The sequence below is a fragment of the Tursiops truncatus genome, chromosome 3 (genome assembly GCF_011762595.2).
Source record: "Tursiops truncatus isolate mTurTru1 chromosome 3, mTurTru1.mat.Y, whole genome shotgun sequence".
Lineage (NCBI taxonomy): Eukaryota > Metazoa > Chordata > Mammalia > Artiodactyla > Delphinidae > Tursiops > Tursiops truncatus.
Window position 1 is genome coordinate 168000566 of NC_047036.1, and position 26488 is coordinate 168027053.

The following is a 26488-nucleotide window of genomic DNA, read 5'->3' on the forward strand; positions in this document are numbered from 1 at the left end:
CGGCCCAGTATTTTCTTTCCGGTTGTTGCCTCCTACCGGCCCCTCCCTTACTGGCCCCTGCGCCCCCCTCCCCCCGCGGCCCCCGCCGCCGGGCCCGCCGCTACCATGAAGAAATTCTTCCAAGAGATCAAGGCCGACGTCAAGTTCAAGAGTGCGGGGCCCGGGCAGAAGCTCACGGAGTCGGTGGGGTGCGTGACAGGCGCTGAGGCTTGAGGCCCGGGGGCGGAGATCAGCGGAGGGGGAGGGGCGGGGAGGCCAGTGAAGATGAGAGGCGGGGAGGGGCTGCAGAGAGTCAGAGCGTGGGGAGAAACCTGGGGGGCGGGGCAAGAGGGAGGGAGTGGGAGTAGGGGAGAGGGGAGGCCTCCGGGGGCGGGGCAGGAGGGGGCGGGGCTGCAGCAAGTGAGGGGGTCCCTGGAGAGACCCTAGGGGGTTAGGGCGGGCGGTAAGGAAGAGGCCGGGGATGCGGAGAAGGGGCCCAGAAGAGGCATCGCATAGGGTTTGGGGGAATCTAGGTGACCAGAGATTGGGGACTGAGCCTGGAGAAACAGGTAGAGCTGGGGTCGCAAAAAGTCGTGAGGCTTAGATTCTGTGGCGATAGGGGTCTGGGCCTTGGATCTGGAGCAGGAGGGAGGATGGGTTGAGGATCTGGAAGGCCAGGGAGCCTGAGGTGTTGTTGGAAGTGTGGTCAGGGACTTGGGAGGTGCGGGTGAACTGGGTGGGTGGTGGGTGCTGCGAGGGGCTGAGGAAGGTCTGGGAGGAGAAGGGAGGCAGGTGGGTGGAGATGGGGAGCTGGGGGAGTCTGCTACCGGAAGGAGGTGGGGGGCCTCGTGGGTGATGGCTGAGTGGTCTGGAGGTTCCGAGGGTGACCTGGGAGGGGAGGGGAGGTGGCCTGCATTTCCAGGCCTCTGTGACTTATCTGGGGAGGACTTGGAGAAGAGAAGGGCCTGGGGCCACACTGGAGACTCCATGGGCAGGTGTGAGGGGCCAGTGCTGTGCAGAGGGTAGTGAAGAGCTGGAGCAGGTGAGGATGCCAGACTGAGGGCCGGTGGGCTGAGAAGGAGGCTCCACTGGGGGGGACGGGATGAGAAGAGGGAGTTCAGGAGGGGCTGGGGCTGCTACCAGGAGCTACAGAGGGGGCTGGGGGACCCGAGGGGGTTTAGGATGGGGAGTGACTGAAGAAAGAGGTCAGCCTGGGGAGGGGTCTGTGAGGCATAATGGAAGGGATTGTGAAGAGGTCGGGGCTGGGAGGGGGTCAGAGGAGAGGCAGGGAGGCAGGAAGGGGTGGTGAGGGCATCATGAGGTAGTGGGGGTGGGTGAGGGAGAGTGGGTGCGTGGCAAGGACATGAGGGCATCTGTCACGGGGATTGGGGGCCCCTGGGGTTCTTGGGAGGGGACAAAGGAGTAGTGGGACAAACGAGGCCCATGAGGGTCAGATCCATGAGTACGGGAGGGAAGTGCAGGTCCTGGGAGCCTGGGGCGGTGACAGGGATAGGAGGCCACCTTAAGAGGGGCCCAGGGAGAGCCGTGGGCCAGACAAGGGGGTCCATTCATTTGTTCATCAAGTAGTGGGTGGAGGTGGGGGGCTGGTGCAGCTGGACTGTGTGTGACAGGAAGGAGGTGGGGGCTGATGGCTGTGTCAGACTGGAGGCCTGGGAGGACAGGAGAGGGGAGTCACATGGAGATCCAAGCTTCTGTGATGTGCCTGGAGCCGGACTGGAGACTCAGGGTGCGTGCGAGGGTGTGTGTCCAGCACTGTTACGGCATGAAAATCCCTGCCCTCTCAGGGCTCACGTTGTAGTGGGGAGAGGTGGACAAGTAGAACAATACATAAACGATGAAAGATCAGCCCTGAAGAAAAATAAACAGGGTCCAGAGAGTGAGCCATGTGGGTGACTGTTAGGTGGTCTGGGAATGCCTCTCTGAGAAGGCGACTTTTGAGCGAGAGCTGGATGAGGTGAGACTCAGCCGTGTGGAAATCAACCCGTCTCTCTGTCTCTGTCACACACACACACACACACACACACACACAGTTGAAGCGGTGCCTGTCCCTCCCAGGCAGAACACTCCAGGCAGAAGGCACAGAATGTGCAAAGGTCCTGTCGTAGGAGGTTGGGTCTGTGTGAAGAACAGGAGGGAGTTTAGATAGGAGTGAACAAGGGAAAGGGGCAGGTTGTGAAGGGCCTGGCCTGTAGCGTGCGGAGGCTGCAGGATTCTGTCCTGCATGGGATGAGAGGGCTTTGTGCAGAGGAGTGACTGGGTTTTAGAAGGATCCCTCTGGCTGCCCAGAGGAGCCATGAAGCGGGTGAGTGAGGGGTCTTGGAAAAATGGCGTTTTTATGGAAAGATGGGGGCTAGGGTGGCACTACGTGACTTGTCTTTTCTTCGACCTGAAACTCTCAGCTGTTGGGAGGGCTGGAGAGAGGGGCCGGGATGGGCAGGAAGCTCCCAGAGGCCTGGGGACAAGAAAAGAGGGCTGCCCGGGTGTCTGAGCAGAGCGGGAAGCATGAGGGCCATGAACTCAGAGCCTTGGCTCCTGAGAAGATTCTAGAGATATAGCACAGATGATTCCAACTACTGGCATCGGGAGAGGGTCCTGAGGAAAGGAGGAGGGTGAGGCAGGTGAGTCAGACCCTGGTGGGAAGAAGGCCATCTCTGCTGGAACGTCAAGGCCAGGTCGTTCTCGAGCTAGGTTGGGTTAGGAAGCTGCCCATCCCATGGGTTGATCACCCTGCCTACTTCCCAGGGTGGACGGGAGATTAAACCAGATCTTTGTTTGTTTGGGGTTTTTTTTGGCCTTGCTGCGCAGCATGCCGGATCTTAGTTCCCTGACCAGGGATCAAACCCGAGCCCACGGCAGTGACAGCACCAAGTCCTAACCACGGGACCACCAGGGAAGTCCCTAAACCAGACCCTTGTAACACACTCCACGCAGGGCCTGCGTGCGGCCTGGCCCGCTGCCCGAGCTTCCGTGACCCTCTGGGGCTTGTGAAAGGGCGTCTGGAGCGCTCGCTGGGAGGGACGTTGCCATGTGTAATAGACGCGCTGAGCGACAGCTAGCTCCTGGTGCGCTGTCTGGCACACAGTAGGTGAGGTGCTCAGTAGATGAAGCCTCCATGTCTCACCCTCGTAGACAGTACGGGTGGAGCCTCTCGCTCAGGGAAGGGGGCGAAGAGCATCAGCCCCTGCGGACGGTAGGTGTGCTCTTACCTCGCCTGACAGATGATGACTCCGAGGCCCAGGCCAGTGCAGGATTTGTCCAAAGTGGCAGGCAGGGCGGGGAGCAGAGTCACCAAATGCCTCCAGAGGCTCCTCCGTCTGCGTTAGACCCGTCTGGTGGCCGTGGTGACCCCTGGGGCAGAGGCCCATGTCTGTCTGCTGGGGCAGGAGCAGAAGTGGGAGAGGGACAAAAGCTCTTCTGTCTGCCCCCACGTCACCTCACAGTCCCTCCGCATCTCCTTAGGGAGAAGGCCCCCAGAGAAAAGCCCAGCAAGCCGGCGCTCCGGCAGCCCCGCCAGGGACCTACCGATGAGGCGCAGATGGCGGCCGCGGCGGCCCTGGCCCGGCTCGAGCAGAAGCAGCCCAGGGCGCGGGGCCCCACGTCACAGGAGTCCATCCGGAGCCAGGGTGAGCCTCGGCCGTCCTTGGGCCACAGGGGTGGGGACGGGGGGCGGTGGAGCGGGCCTCTGCCCCTCTGTCCTTGAGGCTGATCCTTGACTTTTCATGCGTTCCAGGTCCTGTGCTTGGCTCTGGCTGAAAATAATTTCATAGCCAGCGACTCGGGGTGGGAGGAGGGTTTAAATCACAGCTGTGAGCCAGTCCACAAAGGGGCCATTCAGGTGGAAAGGCCAAGGGGGGCTGCTGTGGTCTGGGTGGCATGGATGTCAGGGAGGTTGTGGAGGGGAGGGTTGGGACTCAGAGGGGGGGGAGCACGGTGGCCTGGCGCAGCCTGGGGGCATGGAGAGGTTGGCGGGCTGGGAGGACCTTGAGCTGGAAGGACTCGAATTTGACCCACACGAGGGTCCATGCCGGGGAATGGTGTGCCTGGCTCACACACTGACCCGTCCCTGCCTCTCCCTCCAGTGAGAAAGGAACTTCAAGCTGAAGCGACTGTCAGTGGGAGCCCGGAGGCCCCAGGGACCAACCCGGTAAAAGCATCACGATGGCAGCATGACACCCAAGGGGTGGCCTGGGGCGGGCGGGGGGGCTGGGAGCCCTTAGAGTGCCCGCTTGGGCTCTCTTCTGTGTTTGGTCTGATTGGTGCCCAGCCCTGGGCGGTAAGCATCTGGTGCTGGAGAGATGCAGAAAGGACATCGGGGTGGATTGAGGTCATCTCTGGCCTCAGGACGCTGGGGATCCCCGTGGTTTAGGGCGGTGTCATCTGGGACCTGTGTGCTTGGCATCTAATGACACCAGGCCCAGGCCCTGGGGGAGGGACTGCACCTCCGTTAAGTCCCCTCCCTCCCCTGTAACCCCATGAGGGTAGGTGCTGTTACAGTTCCCACTTTTCAGAAGAGAAAACTGAGGTTCAGAGAGGTGAGGCCTGGTGCCCTTGGTCATGCACTTCGAAACCAGCAAGGGCAGGACGGGAACCCAGTCTGTCTGAGTCCAAAGCCCTTAGCCTTAGCACTGCCCTCTGCTGCCTTCCTCAGATACAGGAGGGCACCATGGAGACTGGTGTAGTCAGGGAGGCCTTCCTGGAGGAGGCAGGCCTCAAAGGAGAACTTGGCAGAAAGGGTGTTCTGAGCAGCACCACCTGTGAGGCCTCACTGAATTTCAGAATGGAACGGACCCTGGATATTACCTAGGAATTGAAGCCCAGAGCAAGGCTGGGACTCGTCCAGGGCACCGTGACTCCTCACTCTCCCACCAAAGCCCCTCCCTCACCAGGTAGGGGGGCGGGAAGAGCAGGAACGATCAATTCAGCACTTACACCGTGTCCGGAGCTGCTCCACACTTTCCGTTCCTTACCTTGTTGAATTCTGAGGTGGTCCCTCAAGGACATCTTACAGACCAGAAGACAGGCTCAGAGGGGCTTGGCCACTGGGCCACGGTGTCCCATGGCTAATAGGCAGAGGGGACAGCATTGGGACCAGGATGTCTGGCTCCCAGGGTCATGCTCTCAGGACTGTGGCACTCGGGCGGCTCGGGGTGGCCTCTGTCCACAGTCTAGGCTCAGACACGCTCACCCATCCTCCCAGGCGCCCAAGCCCAAAGAGGAGGACTCGACCCACCTGGCAGTGCCCGGAGTGTACTTCACCTGCCCGCTCACAGGGGCCATCCTGAGGAAGGACCAGCGGGACGCCTGCATCAGAGAGGCCATTCTCTCGGTGAGTGCCGGCCCCGGTGCAAGAGCCGCCCCCCGGGAGCCCGGGTGGCACAGAGCATATGCTGTGGTTCTGTTCTAACCTCTCTAAAGAGGGAATGCTTACCTGAGGGACAGAATTCAAGATACAGAAGGGTAGGCGGGGAAAAGCCACCTCCCACTCACCTCGCGGCCATTCTCCCTGAGGCAGCAGCTGTAAGTAGTCTAGGCCCCTTTTCAGAGATGCTCCAAATATGTACAAACCACCGATACGTCTATATCTGCCACACATGCTGTGTGTTTGTTTTACGTAAAAGGTAATGTACCGTTCACGCCTGACGTGGAAACTGCTAGGTATTATATCAGTGCAGAAAGAACTTCCACATTTTTTTTCCCCTTGAAACTCTGTATTTGGAAATAATTTCAAACCTAAAGAAAAATCGCAAGGAGAACAAAAAGAACACGTGAACATCCTTTAATCAGGGTGGGAGTGTCCTATTACTGTTCTGACAGATTACTACGAACTTGGTGCCTCCGGACAGCATGCCTCTTATAATTCGGGAAATCAGAAGTGGGCCTTGGGTCTCACGGGGCCACACTCAAGTTGGCCGCAGGGCAGTGTGCCTTCTGGGAGCCCTAGGGGGAGTCAGGCTGTCTGTACTCCATGGCTCCTTCTCTGTCTTCACAGCCAGTGGTGCCAGGCCAGGTCTTTCCCAGCTGCCATCTCTCTGCTTCTCTGTCTCTCTCTTCCCCCTTTTAAGGGCCCTTGTGATTCCATTGGGCTCACCTGGCTAATCCAAGCTAATCTCTAATCCCCCTATTTTAAGGTCCACTGAGCAGCAGCCTTAACTCCATCTGTCACCTCCACACCCCCTGACCCATAACACTCCCAGGTTCCAGGGATCAGGTCACAAATATATATGTCATTCTGCCTACCTTACTCACATTTGCCAGTTGCTAACATTTTTACCCCATTGGCTCTCTCACGCCTCTGTTTTTTTCTGAGCGGTTAGAAAGCCTGCATTCTCCACAGTGACTGCGTGATGACTCACGGCAAATTGTTCCCTGACTCTTTAACCAACCCCGTGTTGGTGTTGATAAGCGCGTAGGAAGTTTCCAGTCTTTTGCTAGTGAGGACAATATTTATGATGAAAACCTTGTCTGTATACCACTTTGAGCTGTAGGCTCCATTCCAGAAGCAGAGTTGCTGGGACAGAGGACAGCGTGTAGGGCTTTGGAGAGTTGTCACCAGATGAACCTCCATGTGGGTTGTCCTGATTCACACTCACCCAGCAGTGTGTGAGAAAATACCCATTTCCCTGTCCCCTGTTGTCACTGTGGGTTACCAAACATTTTTTGTCTTTACCCAAACTGATTGGTAAAAATAATATCTCAGCATAGTTTTAGTTTGCGTTTCCTTTTTTAGGCTTAGGTTGGCTGTGTCTTCATATGAGAATGCATCCTTTGCCCATTTTTGTGTTGGGTGGTTTTTTTTTTTCTTATTGATTTGTAGGCACTCTTTACATATTAGGAAAAACTAGCCTTTTGCCTATGATCTGAGTTGTGAATATTTTTCTCCAGTTGTTTACTTTTTAGAGTTGGCTTATGGTCATATGACCATGTAGAAATTTTTAATCTCTATGTAATTCAATGTGTCAGTCTTATCTTATGGCTTCTGGGTTTTGTGACCTACTTAGGAAGGCCTTCCCCACTTCAGGATTAAAACAACTCTTCCATGGTTTTTCTAGTGCTTTTCTGTTTTGCCTTTTGTTGTTTGCTGTGTTTAATGTTTAAAGTTTTGATCCCACTAGAATTATACCTGTGTAGAACAGGACGCATGGAACTAGTGTTATTCCTTTTTTTTTTTCCGGATAGTTATCCAGTTTTCCCCAATCCTCATTTATTGAAACACCTGTCTTTTGGCCACCGTGAAATCTGCCATTATCACAAAGTAAATCCCTACATGGATTCGGTTCCTTTCGGGATGTGTCTGTTCTTTTGTCCCCTTGTCCGTTCGTGCGCCCTGGTCCTAATTTAAACGAGGCTGCAGGCTGCCTGGGAACATCTGAGAACAGCATTTGGAGCTGCAACTCTTCCCTGGGTGGGTGGGTGTGCTTGTCCTGAGGAGGCTGGAGTAGGGGGCGGTCAGCCTGGCTCAGCCTTGTCCTGAGAATGCCCCCCATCTTACTGCTGCTTCTCTGCAGACCCGATTTCTCTGCCCTTCCACGTATTTTTGTCCTACCCTGGCAACTTACTGGCAGACTGGGCTGGGTCCCAATTTGAAGTTCCCAGGAGAGCTGGCCCAGTTCAGATCAGACAACTAAGTGACACAGTGTGGCTGCTGAAGGCTCACCCCAGTGTAGCTGAGGGAAGGTAGCTGGGGCAGGGTGGAAGCCCCACAGCTGCCTTCCAGGAGCTGTGGCTGGGCTTCTGCAGGGCTGCCCAGGGGTAGATCTGAGGGGGCCAGGTCTTCTGTGCTCTTGATTCATCACCTCTGGTGACCCAGCTGTTCACCCCCACCATTTTTTTTTTCTTTTTGGCCACACCTTGCGGCATGTGGAACTTCCCCGACCAGGGATCAAACCCGTGGCCCCTGCAGTGGAAGCACGGAGTCTTAACCACTGGACCGCCAGGGAGGCCCCACCCCCACCATTATCCAGGCAGAGCAAATGACTTTGGGGCTGATGCGGGTGCCAGCCCCACTCGCCATGTAACTAGTGACTTTCTGGGGCTGCAGAGAAACACCACCATACGGTGTGGCCGTGTGCAGTGGCTGTCCAGAGCGTGAGCAGATCTGCTGCCCAGTCTTGCCCCTCGCCTTAGTTTTCCATTCTCAGCCTCTCCTCGCTGGGGTGCTGTTCGCAGGGTCCCATGGGGACCGGTCAGTGATGTCTCCACTATCTTGCCTCCCCCAGGAGTGATCAGGCAGCCACAGGTCACAGACCTCTTTTGCGTCCTGTCTCTGCCACCTCCGTCTGTTTCTAGAACGTCCCTCGTAGGGATGGGGGATGAGGAGGGACGGCAGGTCCGCGGTGGCTGGCGGGTCCCAGGCACTCAGCTGCTGTGCCCTTGGTGGCACTCAGTGCTGGCGTTGGGCGCCAAAGCCAGAGCGGTAGGCAAAGGTCTGTGTCACGCCGACCCGAGGGGTGGTGTAACCTGGGCTGCCATCGCCCCCTTTTCCCTAGACGTGAGGGCAGGGCTGAGGCCCCAGGCTGGAGTCATCAAAAGGGTTTTCCTCCTCCTTTTTCTGCTGTTGAATTTGCTTCTGTCCCATGCTAGGGCCTGCTGTGAGACAGTTCTTACTGTTGTCACCGGTGTCACTGCTGCCACCTGAGTGCTGAGACCTGGCTGCTTGGCTGGCATGGCCTCCAGGCCCTGAGGTGGACGCTTTCTGACTCAGCTTTCCTCCCTCCTCCCAGCACTTTTCCACCGACCCAGTGGCCGCCTCCATCATGAAGATCCACACGTTCAACAAGGACCGGGACCGGGTGAAGCTGGGCGTGGACACCATCGCCAGGTGAGTGGGCGGCCCCCTCCCACTGGGGTGCCAGCTCCTGGGCCTCCATCGCGATCGGCTGAGGGGCCCCAGAGGGAGCACGGCCCTCGGAGTGAGGCCAGGCCCCACCCTTCACTCCCCCTCGCCCTTGGGGAAGGGCCTTGACCTCTCTGGGCCTCAGTTTACCAGTGTTTAGAATGAAGAGGTTTACTGAATCGGGGGTTCCCAACCCTGGCTTCCCTTTGGGATCATCAGAAGAATGTGAAGCAGGCAGGGTCTCACCCACCGCCAACTCCTCTGATGGGAGCAGGTCGGGGGCGGGGCCAGAAGTCTGTTGCTCAGCAACCCCCAAGCCGGCTCTGGGGACCCATCAGCTCTGGCTCTGCCTGCTCCACCCCCACCACGGTGGCTCCTTGGTGCCCTCAGGGGGAGGCAGGACCGAGGAGGAGGCCCAGTGTCTGGGGCACCAGGGGTTGGGCTCTATGGGGTGTACAGGGTGTGACGGCAGCCTTCCCGGGGGTCACTCTTAGCACGAGCCGGTGTGGCTCTGAGCTGCTCTCCCCTGTCTGCCCAGGTACCTGGACAACATCCACCTGCATCCTGAGGAGGAGAAGTACCGGAAGATCAAGCTTCAGAACAAGGTGTTCCAGGTGAGGGCTGCCACCAGAGTGACTTAGCCTGGGGTGGCCGGCGTGGCCGGGCCTGTGAGGCCACCCAGGACCCAGGCTGGCGGTGGGAGCAGCTGGGCTGCAGCCAGCCAGTGGCGGCCAGAGCCGGCTGCAGAAGGGCCCCTGCAGGGCTTGGGAGTTGAGGTGTGCAGAAGGTGCCAGGCGGGGAGGGAGGGCTTCGTGAGCGCAGGACGAGCACAGTACGCGTACGCTGTCTGCTCTCGCCACCAACCCACGGCGTGACTCGACTTTTCTTTGAATTAGCTGGGAACACATCGGCACTGGGGAGATTTTTCACGCAAACGCAGACTTTTGGTTTCTGTGGAGAAATCGCAGGGTCCTAGCACTCTGGCCCATGGTACCCGTGCAGCTGGCGGGGCCCCGCTCTCTCCTGGGGGTCCCCACCCACATCCAGCATCCCAGGGCCTGCCTCCCCCGCTTCTGGGGACTCCCAGCCTCCACTGTCCTTTGGCTCTTCAGCCTCCTTCACCCTGGTGTTGACCTTTTGGGATCCCAGGCCCTCTGTGAGCTCACCCCTGCAGACAGCTTTGGGGGTTCATCCTGTCCAGGGGCAGCGGCCGCTCTGACACTGGGGACTCTGGGCCAGAAGGGCGGGGTGGGCAGTGAGGCCGGTGGGGCACGAGGAGGCCTCAAGGGTCCCGCATGACCTCTGGCTCCGCTCTCAGGAGCGCATTAACTGCCTGGAAGGGACCCACGAGTTTTTTGAGGCCATCGGCTTCCAGAAGGTGCTGCTTCCGATCCCCGACCAGGGTAAGAGAAAAAGAGAAGGGCCGTGGCTGAGCCCAGGGGCAGGCGTGGGAGGGGCCCGGCTCGGGGGTCTCCCTGCCACGGCAGAGTGACATGCCCACGTGTCCCAGAGGGCCCCGAGGAGTTCTACGTGCTGAGCGAGGCCGCCCTGGCCCAGCCCCAGAGCCTGGAGCAGCACAAGGAGCAGCTGCTGCGCGCCGAGCCCGTGAGGGCCACACTGGCCCGCCAGCGCCTGGTCTTCCGGCCCTCGCCCCTGGCCTCCCATTTCGACCTGCCTGCGGACTTCTTCAGCCTCACGGCGGAGGAGCTCAAGCGAGAGCAGCGGCTGCGGTCAGAGGCCGTGGAGCGGATGAGCGTGCTGCGGACCAAGGCAATGCGCGAGCGGGAGGAGCAGAGGGAGATGCGCAAGTACACATACACGCTGCTGCGCGTGCGCTTCCCCGACGGCTGCCTCCTCCAGGGTGCGTGCTGGGTGCTGGCGATGCCGCCTGGGGTCCACTGTGCGCCGGCAGGAGCAGGCTGCTCTGGTCTGAGCTCGTCCCGGGGGAGGAGGCCGAGGGCTCAGGGGTGCTCCCACGAGCTCCAGCGCCACACTTGTCCCCCCGCCAGGGACCTTCTACGCCCGGGAGCGGGTGGCAGCACTGTACGCATTTGTCCGGGAGGCCTTGCTGATCGACTGGCTGCCTTTTGAGCTGCTGGCCTTGGGAGGGCAGAAGTTGTTGGAGGACGAGAACCTGGCCTTCAATGAGTGCGGGCTGGTGAGTGACGGGCTCCCCGCACAGCGGAACTGGGTTTTCTGGGTTCTTGTTGAATCAGCACAAACCCCCGAGGAGGGGGATGCTCTTCAGTTGGAGGTGGCATTAGGGGAAGGGGTCCTGGGGCCAGGCTCCCTGGGTGTGAGTCCCACCATTCCACTTCCTTGCCATCTGATCTTGAGTAACTTCTGTGTCTACAAAATGGGAATGTGCCCAGTGTGTTAGAGTCCTCTGTGGCGCAGAGCCAAGGTGGCATTCAAAATGCAAGGAATTACTGGGGAGGGTGTAGGAGGGGGCTGGAGGGTGGTCAGACCCTGATTCAGGGAGGCCTGGACAGGAAGTCCTGACTGCTGCCCAATGTTGGGCTGGCTTCAGCCAGGCCAGGGGGTGTCCCTGAGCCCGGGTCATCATCAGAGAAGTCCCTGTTATATGAGAATGGACTGAGTGCATGGGTGTGCCGTCAGCGGCGGGGAGCAGTCCCGGCTCCAGCAGGAAGATCTGAACGTGAAGCGAGAGCTCTGTCACATAAAGGCCAGAGCGAGGCTGAGGCTTCTTACCCCACTGCAGGTGCCCTCGGCCCTCCTGACCTTCTCGTGGGATGCAGCCGTGCTAGCAGACATCAGGGCTGCGGGGGTCCAGCCAGACTCATCTGTCCTGAAACCCGAGCTCCTGTCGGCCATCAAGAAGCTCTAATGAAATAAAAGCAAGGTTGGCTTCAGCCCCTGTGGGTCTGTCTCATGCTCTCTCCCTGCTTCCTCCACATTCCCCTCGTCCCCGGTCCCCCCACCACTCCGGGGCCTCCCAGCTTCCTCCGGAACCTCCTCCTGCCCACGGGTACCACAGGCATGGAGAGGGGTGCTGGTTGGCCCGTGGACGCGTGCCGAGACTGCCACCTGGATGGGGCAGCCTCTAGTAGCCTGCTTAGAGAAGCCCGGGCCCCGTCCCCGTGTGCTGTGGCCTCGGTGGCTGTGGCTAGCCCTGAAGTGACTGGCACAAGAATGAGACACTGGGCCTGTCAGGACACGGTGTGTAAAATTCTAAACCTGAATAAAGTTTCCCGGTGGTGAGTTGAGGCCGTGGGAGGCGGTGTAGGGTGGCAGCTCTGCAGAGCCACCAGCAGGTGAGGCCCGGCCGTGGCTCCCGGTGAAGTGGGGCCAGGCGGACACCTTGTGGCCACCTGGGCACCCAGGAGCCCCTCATGTCCGAGGCGAGCTCTTCACTTCCCGCACCTTCCTAATTGTTGTCCCCACCGGCCTGATGATCCAGCCCTGCTGAGCGCTTCCCAGGGCCCCGGAGCCTTGCAGGCCCCACAGGGCAAGCTCCCCCAGATGTCCACATCCTCCTCCCTGGACCTGTGAATGCGTTACTTTATGTGACACAGGGACTTGGCCTGTGATTGAGGATGAGATGGGAGGTGGCCCTGGGTTAACCTGGTGAGTTCTAATGCGTGGAGGAAAACACAAGGGATGGGGAGATGTGGAGGAAGGGGCCACGTGCCAAGGATTCGGGTTGGCCTCCAACAGCTGGAAGAGGGACAGAAACAGATTCCCTCTAGAGCTTCCAGCGGGAACCAGCCCTGCTGACACCTGATTCTGAGCCAGTGAGGCCCTTGTCGGACTTCCGCCCCCCAGAACTGCCGGTAGAACAAGTCTGGCGGTTTGTTGCAGCAGCCGTGGGGAGCCAACACAGACAGGGGGACCAAGGCCTGGAGGGTGTGGGCACTCGCCCCCGGTCACACCTCTGCCGGGAGACACCTGAGCCCCTGCTCCTGACTGCTCATCTGGATCGTCCCCTCCCTCTCACCCGCAGCCTGGCCCCGGGCTGTGGCCCCTAGCCTTCACGGAGGCCAGTGGTGGCTGGTTCTCTGGCCACTGTGAGATTAAAGCATCTAGGCCCCAGATGTGATTAAAACAAAATTCCCTGGTAACGCCGTCAGCCACACGTGCTTTGCCTCCCACCTGGGCCGCTGGCAGCTCTGTTCCCACGTGCGGGCAGGACCTAGGCCCATCCTCCTTTGCCGCCTCATCTCCGGAACCCAGCACTGCCTCGGCTTGATACCCTGCTCTCGACTCCCACTAGGAGTCGACTGCAGATTGTCAGGTGGCAACTAAAGCGGTTTAAGGCGATGTGACCGCTGCAGGTAGTCACATCACAGGTGGAGTCACACCTGCGTCCTCTCCCTGTGCCGGCACTCAGCTGCACCCCACATGCAGCATCTCGTCCTGGATGGGGCCAGGGTCCTCACCCCACAACTGGGGTGCTTGTCAGCCCCACCCATGCAGAGCTGGAGAGGAACGGGACCCCTCCGGGAGGATTGGGGTGCTGCCAGGAGAGGCAGGCCCGGCAGGGACCTGGCCACCACACGGCGAGCTCCCCATGGCTGGGGTCGTGTCGCCCTGTCTCGGGTGCATCCACAGTCAACACTGAACCATTCTTCACAATGAGATGCCAGCCGACTCTTCTCTCTCGGGAACAGCGGCAACAAAGACAGCATGATGTTAAGGGCCGGCAGACAGGAGCCCGGTTCCGATGGAATCTGTGAATTCTGCCAAAATCTCAGCTGCCCCAGGCCCTCAGAGCATGCTCGAACGCCTCTGCAGGGCCTATCACAGCCCCGTCCGAGGGCTGCTCCAGGGCCTCGGAGGCCAGGGCTCAGCAGGCGCCGTGGCTGGCTCCACGCTGCTCAGCTTCAACACTCCTGAGGGGTGGCCTGACCCAGAGGTCGGTTCTGGAAGCCAGGATTCAGCTCCTGGAGGTTGGGAATACCTCTGCTCGCCTACCCGAGGGGCAGGAGGGATTAACCGGCGTAAACCACCTGCCTAGAAGCCCTCACCTTGAACTAGGTCAGTGGGGAGGTTGAGGATTTCACAACAAACAGGTGGGACAGCGCTTTTGCAAAGCGTAAAGCTTTATAGACATGCCACATGTCTACGTGTGGCAGGGACGGGGCAGTGGGGTGGGGAGTGGACACCCGACGGCACAGAGCGCCGGGCTCGGGCCCAGGGCAATGGACGCACCACTCACAGAAGTGACGTGTTTGAAAAGACGACAGACATGCTAGGTCAGTCTAGACGATAGTTTATACACATCCATGTCAGGTCCAGATGCCACGCCGCACCCAAGGGGCTTCAATTCATTTACAAGCATCTCATCACAGTGCCTGCCAGGGGTCTGGAGAGCACAACCAGGCTTTCCCCGTGCAGGTCATCACATCACAATAATGCTTTATTAAGGGACAAAATAATATGCAGCTTTGGGGGGGAAATTTTTACAAATATCAAAAAGATCTAATCAAGCATCCTATATAAAACTTTCCAAACTTCCAGGGAGGTCTGCAAAGCAGGACAAAGTGCTCTTTACACAGGAATCGGGACTTTCAAGTATCTGAGTGGCATTGAAAATACCCTAACCATTCTACGTACATACACGGGCCAGTCGGGGCGCTCAGGAGGGGCCGAGTGAGCTGGAGGCCACGAGGCTCTCACTGGTGTTCATTCCCACAGACCCCCCAGCTCCAGGAGTTGTTCCACACGGGGCCTGGATGTCTGCAAAGCAAGAGAGGGAAGAGCTTCAGCCACCGTGTCCGCTGTGGGGCCGGGCAGGCTGCCCGCTCCTCACTAGAGCTTCGGCCGCGTCCACCTTGAGCCCGTGTGCTTCCGTGGCACTTTCCAGCGGCTTTACCCTTGACCCTCCTGAGCAGGGGAAGCCTGTGGCAAAGATGAGGAAAGTGGGCAGCAAGGCCCAGTGGCTTGCTGGAGCTCATGCTGCCGAGGATGGCTGGCCTGGGGCTCACTGCCCCTGGGAAGCTTGGTTCAGAGGCTGCCCCTCACCAGTGCCGGCGCCCTACCCCGGACCCTCCCTCCCTGACACGGCTCATCACCACCAACCTTCAGGTCTCTGGTTTCCTAATTGCAGCTTTCAGACCAGGGCAGGCGGCCCAGGGCCTGGGCTGGAGCCTACTGCCTGCACCACCATCAGACCGGCCCACCCAGCACCTTCCAGGGCCTCCTCACTCAGTCCCCGTTAGTCACAAGAGGCAAGCGGGAGAGTGACCGTAACCATTCTTCCCTTTCCTGCCAGCCTGAAGGAAAAGAGGAGGATTTGGGACCCTTCTCACCCCCAACATCCGAGATGTCCATGATCACACAGTCGCCTTCCTCCTCCTCCTCCTCCTCTGTGTCCGCCTGGAAGCCGTCCAGGTCCCCAGCTCCAACCTGAACAGACAAGGTGCATGGCCGTCAGCAGCGGCAGCAGCAGCAGACAGGGACGGTGTGAGCCCTCCCGCCACCCACTTCCCTACTCCTGACCTCCTCTGCCCATCTTGGCAACAAAGTTTGAGGAGTCTGTTTGATGGGTTATGATCCAAGGAAACTTTGGGGGAGTTCTCTCAAATGAACTAATTATGTTCAGATTTCTGAAAACTACCCCCATCGTTATTTACCTGATTACAAAAATAATTTGTTTATTGTTTTTGAATTAGAACTCTGGGTTTCCGGTTTGGTTTGAAAGAGAGATGGATAAAGCACACACTTTCTCTGAATTATGATTTGGACTAAGTGGCTGAGAAATTAGTTGGTCAGTGTTTCTTCTCTGCCCAACAGCTTCATCCCCTCTGCCTGATGCTTGGTAACTCTCCCTCTGATTGAGGCTCCGACCAGTTCTGCCCGTGAGGACACCATCTGCACCCTGTGGACAGGGGTTGGGAGGGGTGGGAAGGCTCTACGGAGGGTGGGATTTACAGTGAGATTCCCAGGCTGTTTTCATTGGCTTCCACCAGAGGGAACAGAGAGACAGACTGTGGAAAGTAACAGGACCGACTTTATACATCACCCATCCACACACGGCTCACACTCTGTACATGAACAAAGAGCCAGCAGAGGCGGTGGAGTTGGGGCTACTTCCGCGGGGAGGCTATTTCTCAAAACACTCCTGGAGTTCCTCTGCTACAGAAGTCTCCGTTTGCCTGGAAAAGGGACGACAGCACACCGGGGCTGTCCGCCTTGCCCACGGTCCCCCAGCCTGGCCGGCAGACGGGGCGCAAGCTCGCAGCCCCCTCAATGCTAGTGTAGAAGCTCCACGCTGGGCTCCTCGGGCTGGGAGCCACCGAGGCAGGAAAGGCCCCAGGCAGGCAGGGGCACCACTGGGGATGCTGTGGGCAGTTTCCAGCTACCTGTTTCAAGAGAGCTGACTGGCCAAGACGAACAGACAGCGCAGCTCTCCCCCGCGCTGCCCTGGAGGCACTGGTTTGGGTCGGGTGAGCGACGGGACAGATGTGTCTCTTGGAGCTCTCCCCAGCCCCTGGGCCCTCCAGACAGGAAGCCAAGGGCAGACAAATGAGGACTTCTCGGAGGAACCACCGCCCACTGCCCTGCAGGCACGCGACAGGTTTCAAGCCTCTGAAGTGAGGGTTCAGGACGGCGCCCCAAGTCCTGCTGCGCTGAGGGCCATGGGACAGCTCGCCATGCTGCTGTCACTACTGCAGGGGAGGGTGGAGCGCCGGAAAGTGAGCCTCCGGAGTAGGAAGACACTGAACCACAAAGCATGGAGACTGGAAAGGGCAAATGCAGCCCCTGCCCATGTAAAAATAAGACCAAGGCCGAAGGGTTGAGCTGCCGTGGGGCCACACACACACTTGGTGGCAGAACTGGCACCTGACCTCAGCCTGCTCGCTTCACTAGATCATGGTACCTTGTAAACCCATAAGGTAGCATGGCTACTTTGAACTCTAAATGAAAAGAGTTTAGAATTCCCACAAATTGAAAAAGCCCAACCCAAGCTAAACTATTCATATGCATTTACAGTTTAGCAACAATTACCCCCAAGCGTGTGGAAGGATCAGTTAGCGGCTTTACCAAAACGCAAGGGGAAGCATTCCGCATGCTCCCAGGCCTCCTCCAAGCCCGACCTCAGAAACTTCCACCCGTGGCTCCCACTTTATGCTGGCGCCGTGCAGCACAGGCCCTGCTCAACGCACACCCAGAGCTATCCTCCCACCCGCCCTTCCAAATCCACCAGCATTTTGTCGGTCAAGGTCTCATTGAACCAGCCTCTCTTGCAGCTGGCGTGGCTATGCCAGAGCATTCCAGCCAGAAAGATAAGGTGGAAGTCTGCCTCCCCTCCAGCCAAACGGGAATCCTCCCCAGGGTGGGCTTGGCCATCCTCGTCTTGCTGGCTAGAGGTGCAGCAGCCGTTCTGCCACCATGAAGACAAGGCCACAAACTAAAGCAGGAGGGAGTGCGACAGGAGGTGCTTGGCCCTGGATGACAATGTTCACAAGCTCCGGACTTCTTGTTGCTGGAGACAAACTCCCATGAGTTTAAGGTGACGCAGGGGGCTTTATACCTAAGGCCTGCACAGTCCCAGGGGACCAAGTGCTGTCACAAGCAGGGTGTCCCACCTTGAGCACTCAGAGGAGCAGCTGGGATGACTCCCCACCACCCTGAAGAGCCAGTGCTCTGAGCTTCCCTTCCTGAGATGCACCCATTGTGCTGGCCCACGCTGTGGTCCTGGGGCCTTCCCACGGGATTCCCTGAGAAGGGGCTTTTAAACTGCAGACTTTAGCACCTACCCCACACCCACTGAATCAGAACCGCTGGGGCCAGCACACCTAGAACCACCAGCTGTGTAGCCTTCCGTGTGTCCCCGCCACACCGCAGAGCCTCTTCAAGGCCTGTGAACGGGGAGAAGCCGCACTGACTGCTGTTCACGTGTGTCTCGTGATGAAAGGCGTCACTGACTCTCATGAATCAACCCCTCTCACCTGAGGAGGGGCACCCAGTTTATGTGGGAGCATCTTCTCGTTCCTGGTAGCTCAGTAAACAAGGAAGCACCAATGAAACGTAAGAATCCACGTCAAGTGCCTGGCGTGAGGAGTAATAAGGGCTAAACAGTCATTTTCCACGTAGAGAAACACAGGCAATGAACACGTGTGGGGACGGCCACACCAGGAGAGGAAGAGCAGAGAGGGGCTCAGGAAGACAGCTGTGTCTCTTGCGAGAATCTAAGGGAGGGCTGATGGGGGCAGGAGCCCACGAACACTGCTTGGATAAGGATACTAAGGAGGTCTTCCAGACCCAGCCCCTTTCAAACGGGCTCTCTGGCCAGTTTCAGCCAGAGCAGCCACACTCGCGGTCCTGCCAAGATTGTCTGGCTAACGACATCGACCGTGAAAAGGCTCTGCGGCTTGAACACAGCTTGAACACATAACGGATTGTTTTGGGTCAAGGCCCAGGGAGGGAAGTGTTTGTGGGGCCCCCAACTCCTCACCAGGTGGGCTCCCCCAGTACCAAGCCGTGTCCACAGGCCTCACAGGGACAGGGGCTGGGGAGTGGCAGGAACAGCCGGCATGACCACACCGGACGGTTCTGACGGTCCCTCTTGCTGTGACAGTTTAGGAAGCAGGTTTACGTCGCACCCGAGACCTCATTGGTCTGTGGGCTGCAGGGAGAAGGCTAAACATTACTCCAGGAGCCGTTGCCCCCCGGCCCTGCCCCGGGCCTCCTCACCCCGCTGGCCACACACTAACAGCAGAGGAGCAGGGGGCGGGGGGGGGGGGCAGGGGTGGGGCGCACACCGGCTCCCCTCTGTCTCCGTCACCACCCAGCCTTCAGCAGCAGCTCCTGCAGTGGCAGCGCCCCCGAGGAGAGCCCGGGATGTGAGTGGAAGACCCAGCTCCTCCTCGTAAAATCAAGTCTCCCCACATCTCTAGGTCTGTGAGACGCCTGCTTCAAGTGAGGACCCGGTGGGCTTCCCTGGTGGTGCAGTGCTTAAGAATCTGCCTGCCAATGCAGGGGACACGGGTTCGAGTCCTGGTCCGGGAAGATCCCACATGCTGCGGAGCAACTAAGCCCGTGAGCCACAACTACTAAGCCTGCACTCTAGAGCCCGCGAACCACAACTACTGAGCCTGCGCGCCACAACTACTGCAGCGTGCATGCCTGTGCTCCGTAACAAGAGAAGCCACCGCAATGAGAAGCCCTCGTGCCGCAACAAAGAGCAGCCCCCGCAATGGGAAGCCCTCATGCCGCAACAAAGAGCAGCCCCCGCTCACCACGACTAGAGAAAGCCCTTGTGCAGCAAGAAAGACCCAAAACACAGCCAAAAATAAACAAGATTTTTTAAAAATTAGAGGCTTCCCTGATGGCGCAGTGGTTAGGAATCCACCTGCCAATGCAGGGGACACGGGTTTGAGTCCTGGTCCGGGAAGATCCCACATGCTGCGGAGCAACTAAGCCCGTGAGCCACAACTACTGAGCTTGTGCTCTAGAGCCCGTGTGCCACAACTACTGAGGCCGCGTGCCACAACTACTGAAGCCCGCGCGCCTAGAGCCTGTGCTCCGCGACAAGAGGAGTCACCACACTAAGAAGCCTGCGCACGGCAACGAAGAGTAGCCCCCGCTCGCCGCAACTAGAGAAAGCCCGCGTGCAGCAACGAAGACCCAACGCAGCCAAAAGTAAATAAAATATAAGGAATAAAATCTATCTTTAGAAAAGAAAAAAGTGAGGACCCAGTGCTCACACCACGAGGTTTCCAGTAAGAGTAGCTACAAGATGAGACTCATTCACGCCCACATTCCAGTAAGAGAAAGAACAATCAAACGTGGACCCAGGCCGAGGCTCGGGCCCCAGCCTCTGGGTGTCCAGGCAGCACTGGAGACTTCACTCTGGGGACCAGCGTCTCTCAGGAAGCCCGCCCACCACCAGGCGAGGGCAGGCCTCTCGCAACACGTGTCCCCACGGGGCCACGCGCTTCCTCCCGCCACACGCTGTCAGGCTGCAATCACGTGACTGGCTGTCCGCTCCACCGACGCCCATCTCTGTCTCCCATTAGATGGTGTTTTGCTCACCACTGTCTACAAGGCCTAGCAGGGTACCTAGTGCAGAGCAAGTGCTTAATAACTGTGTTAAATGAGTGCAAAAACTAAATAAAAGCCACGACGTGGAACGTTATTCAGCACTAAAAAGAAATGAGTTCTCAAGCCATGACAACACAGGGAAGAAGTTTAAAGGCACACGACTAAGTGAAAGAAGCCCATGGAAACACTAAACGGATGAGTGGCTGCCAGGGGTTGGAGGGAGGGAGGGATGAATAGGCGGATCATGGGGGTTTTTAGGGCAGTGACGCTCTTCTGCATGACACTGTAATGCTGGATACAAGTCCTCATACATCTGTCCAAACCCACAGGATGCACAGCACCAAGAGTGAACGCTAGTAAACCACAAAGTCTGGGTGACAGTGACGTGTCCACGTAGGTTCATCAGTTGCAACTGCTGCACAGCTCTGGCTGGGGACACTGATACTGGGGGAGGCTGTGCGTGGCGGGGGCAGGGGGCGCACGGGAAATCTCTGTGCCTTCCCCTCAATTTTGGTCAGTTTTGTCACCTCAATTTTGCTATAAATCGAAAACTGCTCTAAAAAGAAAGATTGTTAAAGGTAACAAAGCCGCTGCGGGGTCTCACCTGCCCATCATGCCGGCGCTTCTTCATGAACTGCGTGATGCACATGCTGCCCGCCGACTTCCTCTTGAGCGAGACAGGCGTCCCCTGGCTGGGCCCTGCGGCGGGGACGCTGCCACTGTCCTCCCTGGTGGCCGAGGGCACTGTGGTAACGTAACTCCACTGGCAGGGCACGGGCAGGTGCTCCTGGGCAAAGTTCTTTAGCACCTGTGGGTGGACGTACCAGCACATCCTGTAGTCGGGTCTCTTCTCATACACTGAGTTCTCAGAAATAATCCGCTTGAGCCTGGCCTTGGAGGGGACGGCGGTGTCCTCGCCGGCGGTGGGGGTCTGTGGACGGGAATGGCCAGGGCTTGGGGGGCTCGCGGCGCTGAGCTCAGGGCTGCCGGCGTCCTTGCTGAGCAGTCCTCGGCGGCAGCACTCCTGGAACTCCCGGATGATCACTTTGCTGCCATTCACGTTCCCGTGCAGCAGCGGGAGCAGCTGGGCCAAGACTGGCAGGGAGAGGGGGACATGTGGATGAGACTCGGGGCGGGATGGGATAAACGTGGCACCCGGGTTCCCCAACCTGTCACCAAGGCCAAGAAACACGGTCAGCTTCGGGTGGCCTTTTTTTCCCTTCTGGTTTTATTGAGATATAATCAACACACAGCACCGTGTAAGTTTAAGGTGAGCAGCAAAATGCTTACTGACATCACGAAATGACCAACCACGATTGGTTTAGTGCAGGTGGCTTTTTATGGGTGGACTTAAGACACGTGAACTTGCTCCAGAAGAGATTCTGAGAGGCCCAAGCCCCAGGAGGCAGGACTCGTTGCGATAAACTGTCATGTTTCACTTCATGAGCCTGTTTCCTTAGTTAACAGTCCTCACGTTCTGCTTCTGAGTGGCGGGCCCTCCCTGGCTTTGAAGAGCTAGGGATGTGTGTGCTGGTTGGGCAAACGGGCCGACTGAAGTGGCTGCCCTGTGCTGCTCCCGTGAGTGTCACAGAAAGGACACACGTGCTCAACAAGCGCTGGCTTTGGCTATTTTTTTGAAGAACTTCTGAATTACCACGCCACGTGCCTAGGAAGTCTCCTGCCTGCCCCGGGCCTGGAACTCCCTGGGCCTGGAGGAGGTGGGAGCCCGAACCCTCCGTCCCCACCCGTCCCCAGCACTCACTCTGCTGGTCCTTCTTCTCTTTCTTGGAGGCCTTGGGCGTCTGCTCCTCCTCGGGGGGCGCGGTCTCCAGCAGGCAGGCCGTGAACTGCTGCAGCACCTTCAGGTCAGCTCCACTATCCCTGTCGGCCGCCCAGACACAGCCGATCTTCACGGGCTGGAGGATGCGGAACCTCTTCCCCTTGGCCAGAAACTCGTCCCACTCCTTGGCCTTCAGTTTCTGGCGAACCTTGTGGTTCTCCGGGTCGGCACACTCCTTGCAGGTTAGAGAGGAGCAGACGCTTGCTCAGGGTCCCCCTCCCCGGCACCCGTGGTCCCAGCCTCTGGGGCAGTGAGGGCACGTGCAGGGGCGGGCCGGTGAGGAACGGCGCCCACCCAGCTTCCAACCCCCGATGGGTGATGAAACGGGCAGAGTATTTTCGGATTGAATGATAACTGGCACTTCCCCCATTTGGTACCTTAGGTGCATCTGCCCCCTCTGGCCACCCCTGGGTAGTCACAGGTATTTTTTATTACCTCGCCAGTAAGCCTCTTAACGCCACTGTGGGTTTTCTGATTAACATGTGATCCTGAAGCTGAAATCACCATGCCCGGCCCTCTCCCACCCCAGACTGGTGCCACCGTCTAAGGCAGATACACTGCAGGCCCAACGAGACCTGTCTGCCTCGTTGGCTGGGAACGTACGAAGAACACAGGCCCTGCAAGTCTGGCTCTGAGACAAGTCACTCCCACAGTGGCATCAGCCCTGTCAGCTTCCCCACTACCCAAACACCACGACCTGGTAGGCCTTCGTGAGTCCTAGAAACGGCTCCCTCAACAGTCCCACCATCTGGCAGAACTGAGAAAGCTGGGGGGGGCGGCAGTGCTGAGCCTCTGAGGCTGTGGGGAGCGAGGTCTACGTGGAATCGGCCGTGGGGGTGGGCTGAGACCTATGTCACCACCCCCAGGTCGGCGGCCACCAAGCTCCGGACCCATCCCCTCCCCGTTCACCCCTCACCTCGGTTACTCCTTCATCCTCAGACAGGTACCCATGGGGCACGAAGAAACCATCGTCCTCATCCTCATCCTCTCCCACCTCATCGTCGTCATCCTCAAGAAGAGAAAAAAGTACGTTCATGTGTGGAAACAACACATGCTTCACGTAAAATTTTAACCTGTGAACATCTAAGAAAGAAAGAGCCTCCTACTGCTTCCAGTCTCATTGCTGTGCACACCCTGAGGATCAGCCAAAATCCCATTACCCAGCCCCCACATCGTGCTCCAGCGGGGGTGGGGGTCAGGCAGGACACAGATAAGCACGGCCCAGACGTAAAGCAGCGGGAATGGTGGGCCCCTCGGTGAGGCAGCGAGCAGGCGGGCCCGTCCACCACTAGGCAGGTTACTGCCACCCAGTAAGGTTTTCCCAGAACAGCCGTAAACCCGGATGCTGTGTGTGAGGGAGCCCGGCCCAGAAGCCGTAAGCAGCCCGGCCGTGCTCACCCCTTCGCTGTGGGAGAGGGACTCCCCCGGCTCGTCCTCCTCCCACTCCTCGTCGCTGTCCACCTCGTAGTCAAGGAGGCTCTGAGGGGGCAAACACGCAGTGGTCACTGTCGTCCTCAGGGTGGAAGGGGAAGGCAGAGCACGAAGGCTAGAACACTCAGGGAGTTCCCGGAGCCCAGTGACAAGGGCACACTGGGAAGGAAGCGCAGAGGGTCGGGAGCAGCTGCCCGCACGCTCACCCGGTCCTGGGCCCAGGGGTCCCTCGGGTGGATGACCGTCGTCTTCCTGTTCCACGTCCCCCAGTAGGCCGGCCGGTGGTTCTCGGAAAACTGCAGCAGCTTCATCCTGCCAAACCTCCTCCTTTCGGGGACGCCGTCCACTTTGCTGCTCTCCAAGATCACCACGCCGCTGAGGGGAGAGACCCCCGCTCAGAGGCCCTTCTGTGGCTCGCGCACCCACCACCAGCGGCCTTCCCCCCAGGGCAGCAGGCGGTGACGGGCAGCCCCAAAGCGGAGGCACCACCTGCCCCGAGACAGGCTAGCATTTACTCCAGGGGCGTGGCGCGAGGAGAGGGAGGAGCCCGACTGTCCAGCAGCTGCCCCACAGCGCGCACCAAGGCAGCGTGTGACGGGTAAGCTGGCATGAGCGGGGAATGTTCCTGCCCTGCCGGGAGGCCGGCACACACAGCCCGCCCTCCAAAGCAGGGCTTTCTGCGAAGCCACCACACCCGGGAGACTCTGGAGGCTCAGGGGAAGCCGGAACAGAGAGGTCTGGGGAAGCAGCCGAGTCTGGGGCCTGAGGCCCGGGTGGGAGAGGACCGGCCAAGGCCACGGGACGCAGGAGCGACCAGAACACAGGGGTCTGCCCGGGCCGCCCAGGGCTCTCTGACATCACCAACGGGCAAACGGCAGTCTCCGCCGGCACTAACCTGTTAAAAAGCTCTGTGTTCTGGTTACAAACCACGGTGGGCCCGGACCTGAGGGGCCGCCGGCTTTTCAGATCTTTCAGGAAGGAGAATTCGCCGCTCTGCTGCCGGAGGAGCTGGTCTAACTGGTCACAGAGGTCTTGGTCGAAGGCGGTCCGACAGCGAGGGGCGAGGACCATGTGCTCTTTGATTTCAAAAGGGGCAAACTTCCCACAGGAACCGGCCAGGGTCTGAAATGGAGAAGGGGCATGATGGCACCTCTACTGCGACACACCCGCACACAGCAGCGGTGAGGAGGAGCCGCCGGAAGTGAGGCCCGGTGCTTTCGAGTCGTCCAGGTTGGGAGGTCAGAGGAGACGCGTACACAGGACACACGCTGCTTGATGGCATTTACGTGGGTTTCTGGAAAAGGCGAAACTACAGGGCCAGAGACTGTGTCGGCAGCCGCCAGGGCTGAGGTGGAAGGAGGGAGCCGTCTCGGGGGACGGAAATCCTCTACATCTTGATGACGGAGGTGGCTGCAGGGCCCTGTACATCGTCAGAACTTGCTGATCAGTACTCCTGAAAAGGACGGATCTCACTGGATTTTTTTTTTTAAGGATAATTAGACCTGGATGAGCAAACAGAGACCTAGGAGAGTGACCCGCCACACTGTTACAAGATGACTCGAAACAGAGCTGAAGCCTGATGTGAACCTGAAACATGGGTGTCTGTATCCTAAGAATCCTCCTCAGTAAACCCTGGTAGGTTTTTTTTTTTTTTTTGGCTGTGCCGGGCAGTATGTGGGATCTTAGTTCCCTGACCAGGGATGGAACCTGTGTCCCCTGCATTGGGAGTACAGAGTGTTAACTACTGGACCTCCAGAAATTCCCAACCCTGGTAGGTTTGAGTTCCCTTCTTAGAGCTCCTTCAGCATCGTGAATGTCTGTGTCAGCGGATCCTGAGGGTGGCAGCAAGTGAGGACAACATGGGGGGTCAGGAGGAGCGTGTACGTCTCTGAGGTTAGGTATAAGAAGGCCAGCCTTTCACCCCAGCAAGAAAACAACAGCTGAGGCCAGCACCCTCACTGTGGGTCGCATGGCAGGGTCACCCAGGAACTGTTTAAAATCCTGATGCCCAAGCCAGGCCCATCAGGTTCTCTGGGATGGGATCCAGGCTCCAGTGATTTTTTTTTTTTTTTTTTTTGCGGTACGCGGGCCTCTCACCGTCGCGGAGCTCAGGCTCCCGACACGCAGGCTCAGTGGCCATGGCTCACGGGCCTAGCCGCTCCGCGGCACGCGGGATCTTCCCGGACCGAGGCACGAACCCGTGTCCCCCGCATCGGCAGGTGGACTCTCAACCACTGCGCCACCAGGGAAGCCCCAGGCTCCAGTGATTTTTAAAGCTCCCTGGTGAGTCCAACACACAGCCGAGGCCAAGAACCAGCAGACTGTTCTCCTCACTAACAGCTGCTGGGAACATCGGGTATCCGTATGGGGAAACATTAGGGCCACGCCCCAATCCACGAGCACAAAGAATTCCAGCTAAGCTAAGGAACTAAATAAACATAAAAAAACAAAACTTAAGCTAAAAAAAAAAAAACAAAACTGGAAAAAATTAAAACGTGTCTATAACCACAGGATACATAAGGCTTTCGAAGCAAAACCCAATTACGATAAAAGAATAAAAATGTTCACATTAAAACGAAAAATTTCTGTACGAGACACCATCAACAAGTCAAGGGGGAAGGAATGGACTGAAGGAAGTATGTGTAGTGTACCCCACCAAGAATGAAAACCCAGACTATATAAAGAGCCAGAGATAGGAGAAAAAGCCTATCCTATAGAAACATGGGCAAGAAACAGGAACTGGCAAGTCACAGAAAAAGAAATAAAATGGCAAGCAAACATAAAAAGATGTTCAACTGCACTGAGAATCAAGGAAAAACGAAGTGAAACAAAGATACGTATTTTTCACCCATCAGGTCGGCGGTTATAAGAAAATTCGTCACACCCAGTGCTGGCAGTGAGTAGGCGGAGAGGACATATTTTGACGCACTGTGGGGACGGGAGACTGTCCATCAGCATTTCCTGCTGGGAGGGCACTTGGACAATAACAAATACAACTCTGTCAACGTTGTGTCCCCCGGACATAGTGGCAAGTCCGCATCCTGAGAGGTGTGCTGGTGACATCCATGCACCGCTTGGGGGGGATCAACAGGGGAGGGGGATATCAACGATGATGCCACTCACACCACGACACTTTACGCAGCAACGAAAAAGAATGAAGAGAGGCCAACATGGCAAGAATCCAAGATAGGGCTAAGCGAACAAAGCGGTAACATAATAAATTCATGATTTGTTACCTACATAAATACACATATATACGAAGGGATGCACGCGCCCAGAGAAAGATCTGGAAGGACACCCTTGTATCAGAGGGGGTGGGTCACACCTCTGGAGCATGGAGGGATGCGGGGGACGGAGGTCTGGGGTCTCCACAG

General features: G+C 58.1%; 2 protein-coding genes across 4 annotated transcripts in view; one reads left to right on the forward strand and one right to left on the reverse strand.

Moving 5' to 3' along the window:
- Positions 1 to 15090, forward strand: UBXN6 (UBX domain protein 6). The gene is made up of 11 exons (XM_033854638.2): positions 1 to 188; positions 3460 to 3623; positions 4080 to 4144; positions 5198 to 5326; positions 8721 to 8818; positions 9372 to 9447; positions 10152 to 10236; positions 10344 to 10694; positions 10843 to 10991; positions 11556 to 11696; positions 15069 to 15090. The coding sequence occupies exons 1-10, from the start codon at positions 106 to 108 to the stop codon at positions 11679 to 11681; spliced, it is 1326 nt and encodes a 441-aa protein (XP_033710529.1). The 5' UTR covers positions 1 to 105; the 3' UTR covers positions 11682 to 11696; positions 15069 to 15090.
- The window catches only part of CHAF1A (chromatin assembly factor 1 subunit A), a 27126-nt gene continuing 14688 nt past the window's right edge, over positions 14051 to 26488 (reverse strand). For all 3 annotated transcript variants that reach the window (XM_033854636.2, XM_033854635.2, XM_033854637.2), the window contains 8 exons: positions 24010 to 24236; positions 23321 to 23489; positions 23082 to 23162; positions 22600 to 22692; positions 21606 to 21858; positions 20448 to 20938; positions 15106 to 15202; positions 14051 to 14533 (listed from right to left, as the gene is read on the reverse strand). In XM_033854636.2, coding sequence (XP_033710527.1) covers positions 14433 to 14533; positions 15106 to 15202; positions 20448 to 20938; positions 21606 to 21858; positions 22600 to 22692; positions 23082 to 23162; positions 23321 to 23489; positions 24010 to 24236 — 1512 coding nt within the window. In that variant the 3' untranslated portion in view covers positions 14051 to 14432. The remainder of the gene's footprint in view (positions 14534 to 15105; positions 15203 to 20447; positions 20939 to 21605; positions 21859 to 22599; positions 22693 to 23081; positions 23163 to 23320; positions 23490 to 24009; positions 24237 to 26488) is intronic.